A 15,348-nucleotide genomic window follows, 5' to 3' on the forward strand; every position below is an offset into this window, starting at 1 on the left:
CGGGCGTGGGACGGAGCCAGGGCGGAGGCCCCGGGCTGTGGGCAGATGTCAGACCTGTGAGTCACAGTGATCAAGCGGCAGCAGCTCGTTAATGAATGGTTGCCTGTGCCGAGGGCGGCGAAATGCTGGCGCCTGAGTGCAAACCCCTAGGTGCATTCTCCCAGGCCAGGCGCTCAGCCCCTGGACTTTCCCAGGCAGCATCTGGGGAGGGAAGATGCAAAGGCTGGAGCTCGTGCCCGACGTAGGGGCGCGAGAGCTTTTTCTCCACGTCCTCCGGCCGGGTCCACTGTGGCTGCACAGAGCGGACTGAGAACTGTCCCTGAGAGAAGGGGATTCGAGAGCTGGTAGCTCAGCACCGCGTGGGGGCCGGCCCTGTCTCTGTTGGAACAACTGGGGAACTCTGGCGGCGGCGTCTAGGGTAGGAGGTGGGTCTGCATTGGCTGGTTGTGGAGCGGTCATCAGGACAGTGTGGCGTTGCCAGGGTTGGGGGTGGTGATGAGTAGGTTGGAAAAAAATTTAAATCAATAAAATGATTTAAAATAAAAGATAGACCTCTTGAGGGGTACAGGGCTTTCCTTTGGGGGCGATCATGTTTTGGAACTAGTTAGACGTGGTGGTTGACAACACTGTATGTTGTATATATAAAATATACAACTTAAAATATTATAGCCCTAATTGGTTTGGCTCAGTGGATAGAGCGTCGGCCTGCGGACTGAAGGGTCCCAGGTTTGATTCCGGTCAAGGGCATGTACCTTGGTTGCGGGCACATCCCCAGTAGGGGGTGTGCAGGAGGCAGCTGATAGATGTTTCTAACTCTCTATCCCTCTCCCTTCCTCTCTGTAAAAAGTCAATAAAATACATTTTAAAAAATAAAATATTATAAAATACCATAGCCCTAGCTGGTTTGGCTCAGTGGATAGAGTGTCTGCCTGGGGACTGAAGGGTCCCAGGTTCGATTCCGGCCTAGGGTACATGCCCAGGTTGCGGGCTCCACCCCCCCCAGTAGGGGGCATTCGGGAGGCGGCCAATCAATGATTCTCATTGATGTTTCTATCTCACTATCCCTCTCCCTTCCTCTCTGAAATAAAAAATAATAAAAAAATAATAACAATAAAAGACTTTAAAAATAATAAAAAAATAAAATACCATAAAATGGTTTAATTTTATGTTGTATGAATTCTACCTCAATAAAAATAAAGAGGGAAAAACACTAAAGTAGAAATGCTCCGCTAGCCCCGACTTTGAGTGGTGTCAGGTAATGCCACTGTGCAACCCACGATTTTTCTGGGGAGGAACTGAGACAAAAGGAGCGCGCAGCAGGCGGGCGCCGGGCACTGAGGCTGCGCTGGGCTGGGCGGGGTCGGGGGAGGTGCCCCGCTGCCGTCAAGCGGCCCGAGCGCTTTTGCGACAGGCGGCGGTGGAACGTGGGGCTTTGACCGCTTCGCTTTTCCCCGGGTGGGCGTGGGGCGCGCGGTTTCCAGCTCTAACTCCTGTCGTTCCTCACCGCGATCCCCGACTCCTGATCACGGTGGGCTGGTCGGTGGCAAGGGGGGCCGGCCGGCCTCTGGCCCGCCCCGCGAGGTGACCTTGTTCGAGTCCCCTGTCGCGCTGAGCCGCGGCGCGCGTTGCTGGCGTAGGCCTGTTAGGGACCCGGCTGTGGGGCAGTTGAGGACACCCCACCGGCTGCCCTGGGGCAGGGGAACGGCCGGGCCGCCGGGAGCGGTGGAGTGTGGTGGGGGATGCCCCTTCATGTGAAATGGCCGTTCCCCGCCGTGCCGCCGGTCACCTGGACCCTGGCCAGCAGTGTCGTCATGGGCCTGGTGGGCACCTACAGCTGCTTCTGGACCAGTGAGTGGGCTTGGCTGGGGGGAAAACCTGGGCCTCAGGAGAGAAGGCCAAGACCCCCACGCTCTTTCTCTCCCCGCCAGAGTGCATGAACCGCCTCACCGTCCACAACAAGGAAGTGCTGTATGAGCTCATCGAGAACCGCGGCCCAGCCACGCCCCTCATCACGGTCTCCAATCACCAGTCCTGCATGGATGACCCTCATCTCTGGGGTACACGGGCTGTGTGCTGGGCACAGGGAGGCAGGGAGAGAACCCCGGAAAGGACCAAACAGAAGCAGAACAAACTCACTTCCCACTGGGCTCTTCAGAGCTCTGGGACTACTGTTTCCGGGACATCCAGACCCAGTGTGACCCCTCCAGCATCCTCTCAGGGAAGGTGATTTGGAGAGGGCCTCAGAAGTTTGGAGGGAATGAGGAAGCGAGGAAATGGCCACAGGGCAAGGTCTGACCATTTACTCTGTTGCAGCAGGCCTGTGGAACCTGTTTTCTAAATCGTGGAAGGTCCCACAGAGTCTTGGAGTCTTGGGAACAAATCCGAGGACCCATCAAGGAAACTCTGGGTTAGGGGCTGAGAGACCCGAGAGACCTGTATCCTGGTTCCAGGTTTGCCCCAGGCTGGGTTTGTACCCTTCAGCCAACCTTATTTGGGAGCCCGGTTCCCCACCTACAAGTTCCTGCCCTACTGACTTCACAGGGACTTGCTTGGCTGCAATAACCTGGATGGCTGGGTGGAGGGGTGTCCAGAGCTTTCACTGCTGACTGCAGGAGGTTAGACTCTCCTACAGCTCAGGGACAACCACCTGGTAAAATCAAACTTTCAGAACTCATCCTGGCTGCTGGGCAGAGAATGGTCTGTGAGTGCCACTGCCAGATTCCAGGAGGCTTTAAAACTATATATATACACACTGAGTGGCCAGATAATTATGATCTCTGAATGCATAATAATCTGGCCACTCAGTGTATATCCTATATAATAAAAGGCTAATATGCAAATTGTCCCCTCGACCAGGGGTTCGACCAGCAGGCAGGCTGGCCAACCACCCATGTCCCCCTCCCTCTGGCCAGGCTGGCTAGACCCCACCCATGCACGAATTCATGCACCAGGCCCACAGGCCCCTCCCACACACACACACACTGAGTGGCCAGATTATTATGCGTTCAGAGATCATAATAATCTGGCTACTCAGTGTATATTTGTATTTATTTCAGAGAGGACGAGAGAGATAGGACATCAATAATGAGAGAGAATCATCAATTGGCTGCCTCCTGCATGCTCTACACAGGGGACTGAGCTTGCAACCTGGGCATGTGCCCTTGACTGGGAATCGAACCATGACCTCCTGGTTCACAGTTGATGCTCAACTCCTGAGACACTCCAGCTGGGCAGGAAGGAGGCGCAGTGGTCGCCAACCGGTGCTCCACAGGCCACTGGTGGTCTGTGAGGTCCGAAAGGTTGGCAACCGCTGGAGAGCATTCCAGTAGCCTAGACTAAGGTGGTGGTGGTGAAACTGGAGACAGAAGGTATAGAATAGGCAGCATCAAAATATATTGGGGAGCTAGGCAGACCAGACATGGTGACTAATAAAACATGGGGAGTGGGACAGAGCAAGGAGCCAGTGAGAACTTGGGAGTCCGGCCCAAGGTTCCAGAAGATGCCACTTCGGGCCATTGGGAAATGGTAGTGCTGCTACCCTTGTCCCTCATTCCCTGAAGTGGGGTGACAGAAAAAGGTGCTTCCCGGAACAAGGTAAGTTGAGGCATGAAAGCTTTCCTCTTTTCCTCCAGGGATCCTGAAACTCCGCCATATCTGGAACCTGAAGTTGATGCGTTGGTGAGGAGGAATGAGCCCCTCCCAATGGGCCCGGCAGGACTCACCCGTCTCTGCCCACATTTGCCTTCCTCCTGCTCTGACCAGGAGGCGGCATCCAGCAGCCCAGGCAGGGCATGGGGTGGGGCGCCGCAGGTCCTCTGTGCCTACATTTCACTTCGCTGACGGTGCCAGGCATCACGCCGGGGGGAGGGTTGGGAAGCAGGGCGCAGGGGAGGCGGAGATGACTGTGTCTGTCCCCACTCCAGGACCCCCGCAGCTGCAGACATCTGTTTCACCAAGGAGCTGCATTCTCACTTTTTCAGCCTGGGCAAGTGCGTGCCTGTTTGCCGAGGTGAGTTACTCCTCCGGGAGGGGCCTGTGGGCCGGTGGGCTGGTGGATGCAGGGAGACTCTTCTGCAGGTTTCTCTGGCTTGGGCTTGGAGCAGGGAGCCTGGTGGCCAGTGCCTCTGGCTTGGCAACACTGGTAGTGGAGAGACGCAGGTGGGACAGGCAGCCTGGGAGAAGGGGGCCAGGGAGCCAGCGAGTGCTGCCCACTAGCCTGAGGCCCAGCTCCATTGCTGGAGGGGTGCTGGTTCCTCAGAGAGAGCTCGATTCTCTGCACAGGCCTGAGGATTGTGCGAACCTGGGGCTCTGGCATTAGAAGTCAAGGAGGCATGCCCTGGTCGGTTTGGCTCAGTGGATAGAGCATCGGCCCACGGACTAAAGGGTCCTGGGTACGATTCCCGTCAAGGGCATGTACCTCTGTTGCAGGCTCGATCCTCACCCCTGGTTGGGGCACGTGTGGGAGGCAACCAATCGATGTGTCTCTCTCACACCGATGTTTCTCTCTCTGTGTCTCTCCCCCTCCCTTCCACTCTCTCTAAAAATCAATGGAACAATATCCTCAGGTGAGGATTAACACAAACAAAAAAAGAAATCACTGGTGGCTTGTGCTGCGGGCTGCAGGGAAAACAAACTTGCTTGTGGAGGGAGGTGTGTAACATTGAATGACTACTTGGCACCTCTGAAGAGCCTCGGGAGGTAGGGGCCATTCTAGTACCCATTCTCCACGTAAGGAAGGATTAAGCTGCTGGCCCAAGGTCATTGGGCGAGATGTGGCAAAGCCAGGATTCAAATCCAGGGTGCTCTTTTCTCTGGGGAAATAGAATATTTCCCGACAGAATGTGAAAGGAAAAACATTCTAGATGCATGTGCCAGGCACTAGAAAGGTCATCGATAAGGGTAGAAAATGCAGGTTGCAGCCCAGTTGGCCTGGTTCAGTGGTTGAGCGTTGACCTATGAACCAGGAGGTCATGGTTGGATTCCCGGTCAGGGCACATGCCCTGGTTGTGGGCTCGATCCCCAGTAGGGGTGTGCAGGAGGCAGCCAATCAATGATTCTCTCTCATCATTGATGTTTATCTCTCCCTCTCCCTTCCTCTCTGAAATCAATAAGAATATATACATTTTTTTTAAAAAAAAAGAACAGTTGGGAATAAAGATACTGGAGACTCAACCACAAACTCACAAACATAGAGGCGAGATTGCAGAGGGGAAGAGCAGGGAGAGAGCAGGGGCCCAGGACAGCACCTCAGAGCACAGAAGGACAGACAGTCTCTGAGGCAGCAGGAAGCAATGGCCACAGAGGAAGTAAGCAAAGCCATAGGAGCTTCTGGGGGCAGGAGAGGGGGAAGGGAAGGGAAACAGCAGTGGTGGCCACTCCTTCCAGAGGTTGGTGGTGAGGCAGAAAGAGGAAGAAGTAACCAATGGCCCTGGCCAGGTGGCTCAGTTAGTTGGAGCGTCATCCCATATACCAAAAGGTTGCAGGTTCGATTCCCAGTCAGGGCACATACCTAGGTTGTGGGTTTGATCCCTGATCATTGCAGAAGGCAATCAATCAATGTTTCTCTCTCACATTGATGTTTCTCTCTCTCCCTTCCTCTCTCTCTCAAATCAATAAAAATGGCCCTAGCCAGTTTTGCTCAGTGGATAGAGCGTTGGACTGTGGACTGAAGGGTCCCAGGTTCAATGCCAGTCAAGGGCACATGCCCAGGTTGTGGCATTGATTCCCAGTGGGGGGCATGCAGGAGGCAGCCGATCAATGATTCTCATCATTGATGCTTCTCTCTCTCCCTCTTCCTTACTCTCTGCAATCAATAAAAATTAATTAAAAAATAAAATCAATAAAAATGTATTCTTGGGTGAGTATTTAAATAAAAAAATGGCCTAGCTGGTGTGGCCAAGTGGTTGAGCATCAACCTGTGAACCAAGCGGTCACTGGTTTGATTCCCGGTTGGGGCACATGCCCAGGTTGCAGGCTTGATCCCAGTAGGTGGGCATGCAGGAGGCAGCCAATAGATGATGTTTTTTTCTCATCAATGTTTCTATCTCTCTATCCCTCTCCCTTCCTCTCTCTCTAAAAATCAATAAAAATAGTCTGGCTGGAGTGGCTCAGTGGTTGAGCGACAACCTACAATCCAAGAGGTCATGGTTCGATTCCCGGTCAAGGGCACATTCCCGGGTTGTGGGCTTAACCCCAGTGTGGGGTGTACAGGAGGCAGATCAATGGTTCTCTCTCATCATTGATGTTTCTATCTCCCTCTCCCTTCTTCTCTGAAATCAATAAAAAATATTTTAAAAAAATAAAAATTTTAGAAAATTAATAAAAACATTTTTTTTTAAAAAAAAAAAAAAGAAGTAACCAGCCCTGACCGGTTTGGCTCAGTGGATAGAGCGTCAGCCTGTGGACTGAAGGGTCCCAGGTTCGATTCCGGTCAAGGGCATGTACCTTGGTTGTGGGCACATCCCCAGTGGGGGGTGTGCAAGAGGCAGCTGATTGATGATGTTTCTCTCTCATCGATGTTTCTAACTCACTATCTCTCTCCCTTCCTCTCTGTAAAAAATCAATAAAATATATTAAGAAAAAAAAAAAAAGAAGTAACCAAAAGGTGTTAGTGGTGTCAAGGGGGAGGTTTTATTTGTTTGTTTTTTAATATATTTTTATTGATTTCAGCGAGGAAGGGAGAGGGAGAAAGAGATAGAAACAATCAGTGATGCGAGAGAATTATTGATCGGCTGCTTCCTGCACACCCCACACTGGGGATCGAGACTGCAACCCAGGCATGTGCCCTTGCCTGGAATTGAACCCATAGGCTGACACTCTATCCACTGAGCCAAACGAGCCAGGGCAAGAGGTAGTTTTTTTAAATTATTATTTCTAGTTGGTCAAAGTAAAGCATGGTAAAGTCCAATAAAATAACTCAAATAAATGAAAAGCTGCAGCACCCACACCTCCAAATCCACAGATGACTCACTCCCCAGAGACAGTGCCTATAATGCTTTCTCATTTGGCTGCTTGGGAGGCTGCCTCTTTTCTCTAACGCACAAGCAGACGCTACAGTGTCATGGCTGGTGACCATGGAGCTGTCTGTCATACCCTGTTCTGAGATGGGGACTCTGCTCTTATACCCCGTCCCTGAGTCTCAGTTCCCTCCCTTCTGCAACCTCAGACAGAAGCAGCCCGTGTCCACTTCCTGTCTCTTTGACCTGCATCTAAGATTTATTGCACAGCTAAAATCAGAAAGCAAAAAACCCCCTAAAAGCCAGAAAGCAAAATCTTAATCCTAAGCACCTTCAGTGAGAGAAAGTGGGCAGGGACAAGCCTTTTATCAAATGCATTTGATGGACAGCAAAGATGTAACGTGTTGAAGCAAAGGAACTATCTGGCATACTTTGCTTCTGTGTTCCAAAAAAATTCCCTTTTCCCCCAAGCATAGGCCTTGTGATATGCATGAAGTATCGGAGTGAGCTTGCACAAGCTCTACAAGTGAGTAGAAAGACCATTTGCGAAAGCTAAACATTATGAAGAGTTGCACCCAAAGCATAGCATTGTTTTTTATTATTTTTAAATATATTTTTATTGATTTCAGAGAGAAAGGGAGAGGGGGAGAGAGAGAGAAACAACAATGATGAGAGAGAATCATTGATTGGCTGCGTCCTGCACATCCCACACTGGGGACTACGCCCACAACCATGACCACAGAATCAAACCACGACCTCCTGGTTCCTAGGTTGATGCTCAACCACTGAGCCACGGCAGCCAGGCTAGAGGAGATTGTTTAACAAAGGATGTCAAGGGCCGCGAAGTGGTGCAGCCAGGACTGAGTGGGCTTGGGAGAGACAGTCATTGGAGGGTGTCTGTGTGGACTGTGCAGGGAGGAAGAGGACCGTCCTGAGCTGCTGCTTCGTTCTGTTCTGCGGGAGAGGGAAGGAGAGGCCCAGGCGAGTGGGGACTGATGGGCAGAGTCCTTTTCTTGGCAGGAGACGGTGTTTACCAGAAGGGAATGGACTTTATTTTGGAGAAGCTCAACCATGGGGATTGGGTGCACATCTTCCCAGAAGGTCAGTGGGGCTGGCAGGGTGGCAATGCTCCCAGGAATATGGACGAGGCCCTGCCCCTTCCAAAGCCTCCCCTCTGTCTCGCCCCTCCCAGGAAAAGTGAACATGACCTCCGAGTTCCTGCGCTTCAAGTGGGGTAAGGGCTACTGGCCCTCTGCGGCCCTGGTGGACCACGGTACATGGGGCAGCTGAACGTGTTGGTAACAGCAGCCAGGGGCCAGGTGCTGAGACAAGGGCTGGCCCAGGGGAGCCAGTGTGAACTGGGGTAGGCAGGGTGGCCCCCGCTGCAGGCCAGCCCTGAAGCGCTGCTTCGCCCAACATTTCTGCCTCCCTGCGGGCAGGAATCGGACGCCTGATCGCCGAGTGTCATCTCGACCCCGTCATCCTGCCGCTGTGGCATGTGGGTAAGCCTCCCACTGGAGCAGGCCTGTGGCCTGGGGCTGGGGGCAAGGAGAGGGGCTTTCCTAGGGGCCAGGGAGAGGGTGGCCAGGCTGAGGGCCGGGGCCTCCCCGCTACACCCACGCCTGATGCCAGCCTTCTGTTCCCTGTGCTGCAGGAATGAACGATGTCCTTCCTAATAAACCGCCATACGTTCCCCGAATCGGACAGGTAGGTAGGGGCTGCTGGCCTTTGTCTGTCTGTCTGTCTGCCTGCCTGCCATCTGGCCCTTGGCTGCCACTCCGCATTCCGGGAGCCAGGTTCAGGAGGAGCTGAGCTCGAGGCTGAGGCAGGGGTCCAAGTGGGACACCGACAGGGCCTTCCTATAGGGCACCAAGCCCCAGAGAAGGAGAGTGAATGAAATCAGGCAGTGGCAGGGGTGGTCCCTGGGGTTAGGACAGGACAGGACTTAGCAGGGGTCCTCAAACTACGGCCCGCGGGCCACATGCGGCCCGCCGAGGACATTTATCCGCCCCGCCAGGTGCCGCTGCCTGTCCTGCTTAGCAGCCGACTCGTACCGGGCCCGCAGTGCGCATAGGAATTTGTTCATAGTTTTTTTTTTTAAACTATAGTCCGGCCCTCCAACGGTCTGAGGGACAGTGAACTGGCCCCCTGTTTAAAAAGTTTGAGGACCCCTGCTCTAGAGCATGGACCCTGGGACTGAGATGGCTCTTGCAAGCCATTGAGCCCCCTTCTAAAGAGGGAGAGTGGCCCGGCCAGCGTGGCTCAGTGGTTGAGCTTTGACCTATGAACCAGGAGGTCACGGTTCCATTCCCGGTCAGGGCACATGCCCGGGTTGTGGGCTCGATCCCCAGTAGGGGGTGTGCAGGAAGTAGCCGATCAATGATGCACTTTCATCATTGATGTTTCTAGCTCTCTCTCCCTCTCCCTTCCTCTCTGAAATCAATTAAAATGTAATTAAAAATAAATAAAAATTAAGAGGGAGAGTGGCCAGAGGGAGCACCTGGCAAGTTAGGGGCAGGACTCTACTTCTGGTCCCCCAGGGCAGTTGGGCTGGGGCTGTGGGCACTCCCCCTGTTCTAATCACCCTGTGGCCGGTGTCCCTGCAGAAAATCACTGTGCTGATAGGCAAGCCCTTCAGCGTCCTGCCTGTGCTCGAGCGGCTCCGGGCAGAGAATAAGTCCACGGTGAGTTTCCCAGCCTGACCCTGGCTGTCCTTCGCCCCTCCCGGCGCCCCTCGGCTTCCCACAGCCTCTGGGCGCAGCTCCCGGAGGGCTCCCTCTCAGCCTGGTCCTTCCCCTCAGGTGGAGATGCGCAAAACCCTGACCGACTTCATCCAGCAGGAATTCCAGGGCCTGAAGACCCAGGCGGAGCAACTCCACAACCACCTGCAGCCCAACAGATAGGCCCTGCCCTGCGCAGACCCAGCCCGGCTGGCTCACAGTCCTGTGAGGCCCCCGAGGCCTGGGGAAGAGGCAGCCCCAGGACCTGGTCCCCAGCTGCCAGGTTCGCAGTGCTGCCTTGGGTTCTCGTCCCTGCACACGGCAGGGCTGGGCTGGACTGGACTGATGCTGTGAGCTCAGATGGGGTTTTTAGACAGAGTTCTTCATCATCCTTAAAGGGTACCCTCCCCTAGTTGATGAGCATTCCAGCTCATCTGTGGTTTTTGCAGTTGAAAAGGGTCGCTTGGCCACAAAGGGAGGGGAAGATGTAGGCAGTGGCCTCCTCCTTGCCTCCATGTGTGGTCTCCCAGGGCTGGTGTCTGGAGGGAGAGCAGTTGAAGGGGGGATGGGCGACTAGACTGGGGCTCAGGGAGGGGCCCACAAGGCCATTGGCCTCGAGCTGCTCACCACCTCATCAGGGACAGTCTTTGGCCAGTGCTTCCTTCTGCCCAGGCTTCCGACAGGCCTGGGAGCTTCCGGCAGCCACCTCCCCACCCCCACCCCCCACTGTAGGCAGGAGAACCGCCCTTTGCCACAAGCGGGGCCTGCAGCAAGGGCCCCAGACCTGGCCAGTCGTCCCATGCTGGGGCCCACCAACTTATTCCTTTCTGTGTCCCCGACATCACTCAAGCCCCCTGAGGCTGGATTTCTATGTTTTATAAAAAATAAAGTATCTGTGTTGTGCTGTTTTACCTCTGGCCTCTCTGTACGGGTGGGGATGGGAAGTCACCCGCTGGGCAGGAAGGGGGCGTGCAGGAGGCAGCCCATCAATGATTCTCTCTCATCATTGATGGACCCTCAGAGCCATGGGTGCAGCCATAGCACCGGAACAGATGGTGTCGAGCTCTCCCTGTGCACCAGCCATTGACTTCAGTCATCCCCATGACAACCTTGTGGAAGTAGGAATTAATCTCATTTTGCAAAGGAGGCGGAGCAAGGCTGAGGGAGTTGCTTCAAAGCCCATAGCAAAGTAGGGAGAAGCAAGGAGCAGCTCAATCCTCCCCCTCTGCTGCCCAGGAGGGAGGAGGCTGCTGAAGGCCCCAGTGGGCCTTCATGAGCAGCATGTGCTGTGTTGAGACGTGGGAAGGGGCGTGGCCTGCATAGCTCAGTGGTTGAGTGTCAACCTATGAATCAGGAGGTCACGCTTTGATTCCCGGTCAGGGCCCATGCCCAGACTGTGGGCTCGATCCCCAGTGTGGGGTGTGCAGGAGGCAGCCGATCCACGATTCTCTCTCATCATGGATGGTTCTATCTCTCTCCCTTCCTCTCTGAAATTAAAAAGAATATATTTTTAAAAGAGAGAGGTGGGAAGGGGAACGCCTAGATTGAGCTTGGGACCCTGGGTGGGAACAATAGCGGATCCGGGGTGGTGGCGCTCCTGGCAGAAGCGGAAAGCAAATCCTCTCTAGAGAAAAGCAAGCTCAGTTTAGGCCTCCAGTTCACCCAAGATGAAGACTAGCCAAAAAGACCTCACAAAGATCACCAAACATGTAAGGAAAGGGAGCCCCATACTTATGTCAGTAGAAACAAGAACAGATTGAAACCCTTGGGGACTTCTGAAATTGACAGTGTCAGGCAGAATATGAAAAATACTATAATAGAAATCTGGAAAGAGCCTAGCCAGTGTGGCTCAGTGGTTGAGTGTCGACTTATGAACCAGGAGGTCACAGTTCCATTACCAGTCAAGGCACATGCCCGGGTTGCAGGCTCAATCCCCGGTGGGGGGCATGTAGGAGGCAGCTGATCAATGATTCTCTCTCATCATTGATGTTTCTATCTCTCTCCTTTCCTCTAAAATAAATAAAAACATATTTTTAAAAATCAGGAAAGAAAGAAAAGATAGAACCACTAAAAAAGATGGAGCCAACAAGAAAAGATTTAAAGATGGTCAGAACTGCAACTGTGTAGTTTTAAACAAAAAGCTTTTTAAATGACCAGAAGGGAAAAAAAATCACTTCAGTGTAAAAAAAGAAACACTTGTAAGTAAATATAGGTAAAAACAGTTGGTCAGTATGCATGTATAGGTGCAAGTGATAGCATGTTGCATATTTTCATCTTATGTTTCAACTACATACTCATTTCTATAATATATAAACATTGTTTTGCACGTTTTTATTTTTAATTTGTATTTTTTAAAAATTTACTTTCTTTTTAAAAATATATATTTTTATTGATTTCAGAGAGGAAGAGATAGGGAGAGATAGGAAAATCAATGATGAGAGATAGGAACATCAATGATGAGAGAATCATCAATTGGCTTCCTCCAGTATGGCCCCTACCGGGGACCCAGGCATGTGCCCTGACCCGGAATCGAACCGTGACCTCCTGGTTCATAGGTCGATGCTCCACCACTGAGCCATGCTGGCCAGGCCCAAGAAAGTTTTCTGTCCTCATCTTACCTGCTTCCTGGCAGCAGTTGACACTGACTTTGTTCATCACAGAGTCTTTGAAACCAAGCTTCTCCCTGGGTTTTCCCCTCCTCTTTGATGCTTCTCCCGTTTCTCTTCTGGACCTTCCTACCTGCTCATTGTACGTCAAGCATGTCAAACTCAAAGGCTAACACAGGCAAAATAAATAAGGTTGAAGTGTATGTGGGCCACAAAAAAACAAAAGCTTCAATTTTCATAGAAACGTAGGTTTATTTCGATAGAGACATGCTGAATACAAAGGGCTGAAATAAATGAGTCATCATTAACATAAAATAATGGAACATTTTAATAAAAATTAATATTTTTATTGAACATTAACTTACCAGACACTGAATAACTGCACAAATTAATAAGCGTCAAGCAAATAAAACTATTTTTCTTGTTCTCCGAAAGTGAAATATTTCTTGTTCTGCACACCAAACAAGTCAGTCCAAGACTAAAGACGTGGCCATGGGCTGCTAAAATATTCGCTGCTAGTATTAGTGGAGAGAAATGGTGCGCCTGCGCCTAAGGTGCATAAGGGAAATGAATGCAACACGATTATAATCATCAGTCATTAGCGAACGTTGTAGTTCGTTATTAATAATTATGTATAACAGGATATTGTAAAAATTAAGTTATAAAATTTTTATTAAAATGTTTATTACATACTGTTATATTGGCTGTGCTGCAAAAATATTCGTTGTGGGCTGCATGCGGCCCGTGGGCCGCGAGTTTGACATGCTTGTTGTACGTGCTGCTGTTCCTCCAGATATTATCCTATCCTGGGCCCTCTTCTCTTCCTCCAGAGGGTCCATCTGCAGGAAAAGAAAACCACTCTTGCAATTTTTTTCATAGAACAGAGTTTATTACTCACAGAACATTTTAGTGCTGGTGACCTTGCCCATGTAGCAGGGATGCCCCCCAGGAGAGGAACCCTGAAATTATGACACTGAGAGCTCATGTAGCATTTCTGGCACATCTGCCATCCAAGATATATATACACACACACCTCATCTTTACTCTGGAATTAAGCAAATCCTCCCCAGGGAGGGGCCAGGCATCTCTAGGTTTATTACCATAAATGTAAGCTAAAAGCAAATCTCTAGAAAGATGAAGGGAATTTTTAATGATTTTGGAAAGTCTCCAGGAAGGGAGGGTTATATTTATCATAGCTTATCAATTTTCTTTGCTAAGAAGGCCCTAGCCCTAGCTGGTTTGGCTCAGTGGATAGAGCATCAGCCTGCGGACTGAAGGGTCCCAGATTCAATTCCGGTCAAGGGCACGTAATTTGGGTGCAGGCTTAACCCCCATCCCTGGCCTGTCTGTGCGGGAGGCAACCAATTGAGATGTGTCTCTCACATCGATGTTTCTCTTTCTCTGTCTCTCCCCTTCCCTTTAAAAATCAATGGAAAAATAGTCTCAGATGAGGATTAAAAAAAAAAAAAAAAGCCCTAGTTGGTTTGGCTCGGTGGATAGAGTGCCAGCCTGTGGACTGAAGGGTCCTGGGTTCGATTCCTGTCGAGGTCATGTGCCTCGGTTGCAGGATCCCCCCCAGCCCGGGCCCTGGTCTGGGCTCATGCGGGAGGCAACCGATCGATGTGTCTCTCTCACATCGATATTTCTCTCTGTCTTTCCCTCTCCCTAAAAAACCAATGAAAAAATGTCCTCAGTTGAGGAAAAAAAAAAAAAGGCCCCAACTGTGCAGGGAACACCAAGAAATTTAGGGATAATTGTCTCTTAACACATGGTAATATAAATAGGGAATATTTAATGTGAAAATTACTAAGTAATAATAAAAGAGTAACTTTATTTTTTATTTTTTCTAAAATACTTTTTTATTTTTTATTGATTAAGGTATTACATGTGTACATATCTTCGTAGACAGCAGCCCTAGGTTTGGCTCAGTGGATAGAGTGCCAGCCTGCGGACTGACGGGTCCTGGGTTCGATTCCAGTCAAGGGCACATGTCTTGGTTGCATGCAGGAGGCAGCCAATCAATGAGATTGTCTCTCATCATTGATGTTTCTATCTCTCTCTCCCTCTCTGAAATCAATAAAAATATATATTTAAAAATGTACTTCCAGCCGAAACCGGTTTGGCTCAGTGGATAGAGCGTCGGCCTGCGGACTGAAAGGTCCCAGGTTCGATTCCGGTCAAGGGCATGTACCTTGGTTGTGGGCACATCCCCAGTAGGGGGTGTGCATGAGATAGCTGGTCGATGTTTCTCTCTCATCGATGTTTCTAACTCTCTATCCCTCTCCCTTCCTCTCTGTAAAAAATCAATAAAATATATTTTTTTAAAAAAATGTACTTCCAGACCTTTGGTTGGTATAGAAGTTCATGACTGGCTCACAGTCACCAGACCTGCAGGAACAACTCTTTGGAGAGCAAGCAAGCTGTGGTTGATGGATGGGCACCCAGGCTGTTGGGCAGGCACTGCTAGAACTGGGAGCTGGAGAGGCCCTCTTCTGCTGAAACTCAGCACACTTCTGTGTACAGTTTGAGCCAGAGTCTCTTTGAGTGGCCAGAGTGGCTCTGGGTGGCCAGCCCCACAGGACCTTCGGCATGTGCACTTCCAGGGCTGAGGGCTGAGGAGATGGTGTGGGAAGCAGTGACCTGCGCTGGGGTGCAGACTCGAGTTGTCTGGGGCCCTTGTACACACTGCTGCTGTGTGAGTTGAGAGCTGGAGACAGTGTGGTGAAAACTCTGACTGGCAGGCTTGGCACTGGAGAAAATCATGCAGGTGAGCAGCAAGGAGAGCTTTTCCTTTTAAATGTTATCCCCTGTCCTCTGCAGACAAAGCTTGTATCACACCTGCGGTGCAGAAGTGAAGTTTGAATGTGTACTAGTACTAGTACAGTTGCCACTTTTTTTTAAAATATATTTTATTGATTTTTTACAGAGAGGAAGGGAGAGGGATAGAGAGTTAGAAACATCGATGAGAGAGAAACATCGATCAGCTGCCCCCCGCACACCCCCCACTGGGGATGTGCCCGCAACCAAGGTACATGCCCTTGACCGGAATCGAACCGGGGACCCTTG

At 51.2% G+C, this 15,348-nt stretch overlaps 1 protein-coding gene across 3 annotated transcripts; it reads left to right on the forward strand.

Annotated features, from left to right (window-relative positions):
* The first annotated feature begins 50 nt into the window (after nucleotides 1-50).
* On the forward strand, nucleotides 51-10,587 carry TAFAZZIN (tafazzin, phospholipid-lysophospholipid transacylase). 3 transcript variants are annotated; one of them, XM_080652731.1, is made up of 10 exons: nucleotides 51-425; nucleotides 1,929-2,057; nucleotides 3,633-3,678; nucleotides 3,924-4,009; nucleotides 7,977-8,057; nucleotides 8,149-8,190; nucleotides 8,396-8,458; nucleotides 8,611-8,663; nucleotides 9,563-9,640; nucleotides 9,758-10,587. In XM_080652731.1, the coding sequence occupies exons 2-10, from the start codon at nucleotides 1,934-1,936 to the stop codon at nucleotides 9,857-9,859; spliced, it is 675 nt and encodes a 224-aa protein (XP_080508857.1). In that variant the 5' UTR covers nucleotides 51-425; nucleotides 1,929-1,933; the 3' UTR covers nucleotides 9,860-10,587. The 3 variants fall into 3 exon arrangements, with proteins under 3 accessions (XP_080508857.1, XP_080508858.1, XP_080508856.1); XM_080652732.1 differs by having other exon boundaries at nucleotides 183-418; XM_080652730.1 differs by lacking the exon at nucleotides 51-425 and adding an exon at nucleotides 1,405-1,848.
* Nucleotides 10,588-15,348: the final 4,761 nt, after the last annotated feature.

Source organism: Plecotus auritus, assembly GCF_963455305.1.
Source record: "Plecotus auritus genome assembly, chromosome: X".
In the NCBI taxonomy this organism is placed as follows: Eukaryota; Metazoa; Chordata; class Mammalia; order Chiroptera; family Vespertilionidae; genus Plecotus; species Plecotus auritus.

Bases quoted from the DNA above. Each gene is read 5' to 3' on its own strand.
- TAFAZZIN (XM_080652730.1), top strand. From the start codon at position 1,740: ATGCCCCTTCATGTGAAATGGCCGTTCCCCGCCGTGCCGCCGGTCACC. The intron at 8,191-8,395 runs GTAAGGGCTACT...CCCTGCGGGCAG, and splicing joins GTTCCTGCGCTTCAAGTGGG to GAATCGGACGCCTGATCGCC. The intron at 8,459-8,610 runs GTAAGCCTCCCA...CCTGTGCTGCAG, and splicing joins CCTGCCGCTGTGGCATGTGG to GAATGAACGATGTCCTTCCT.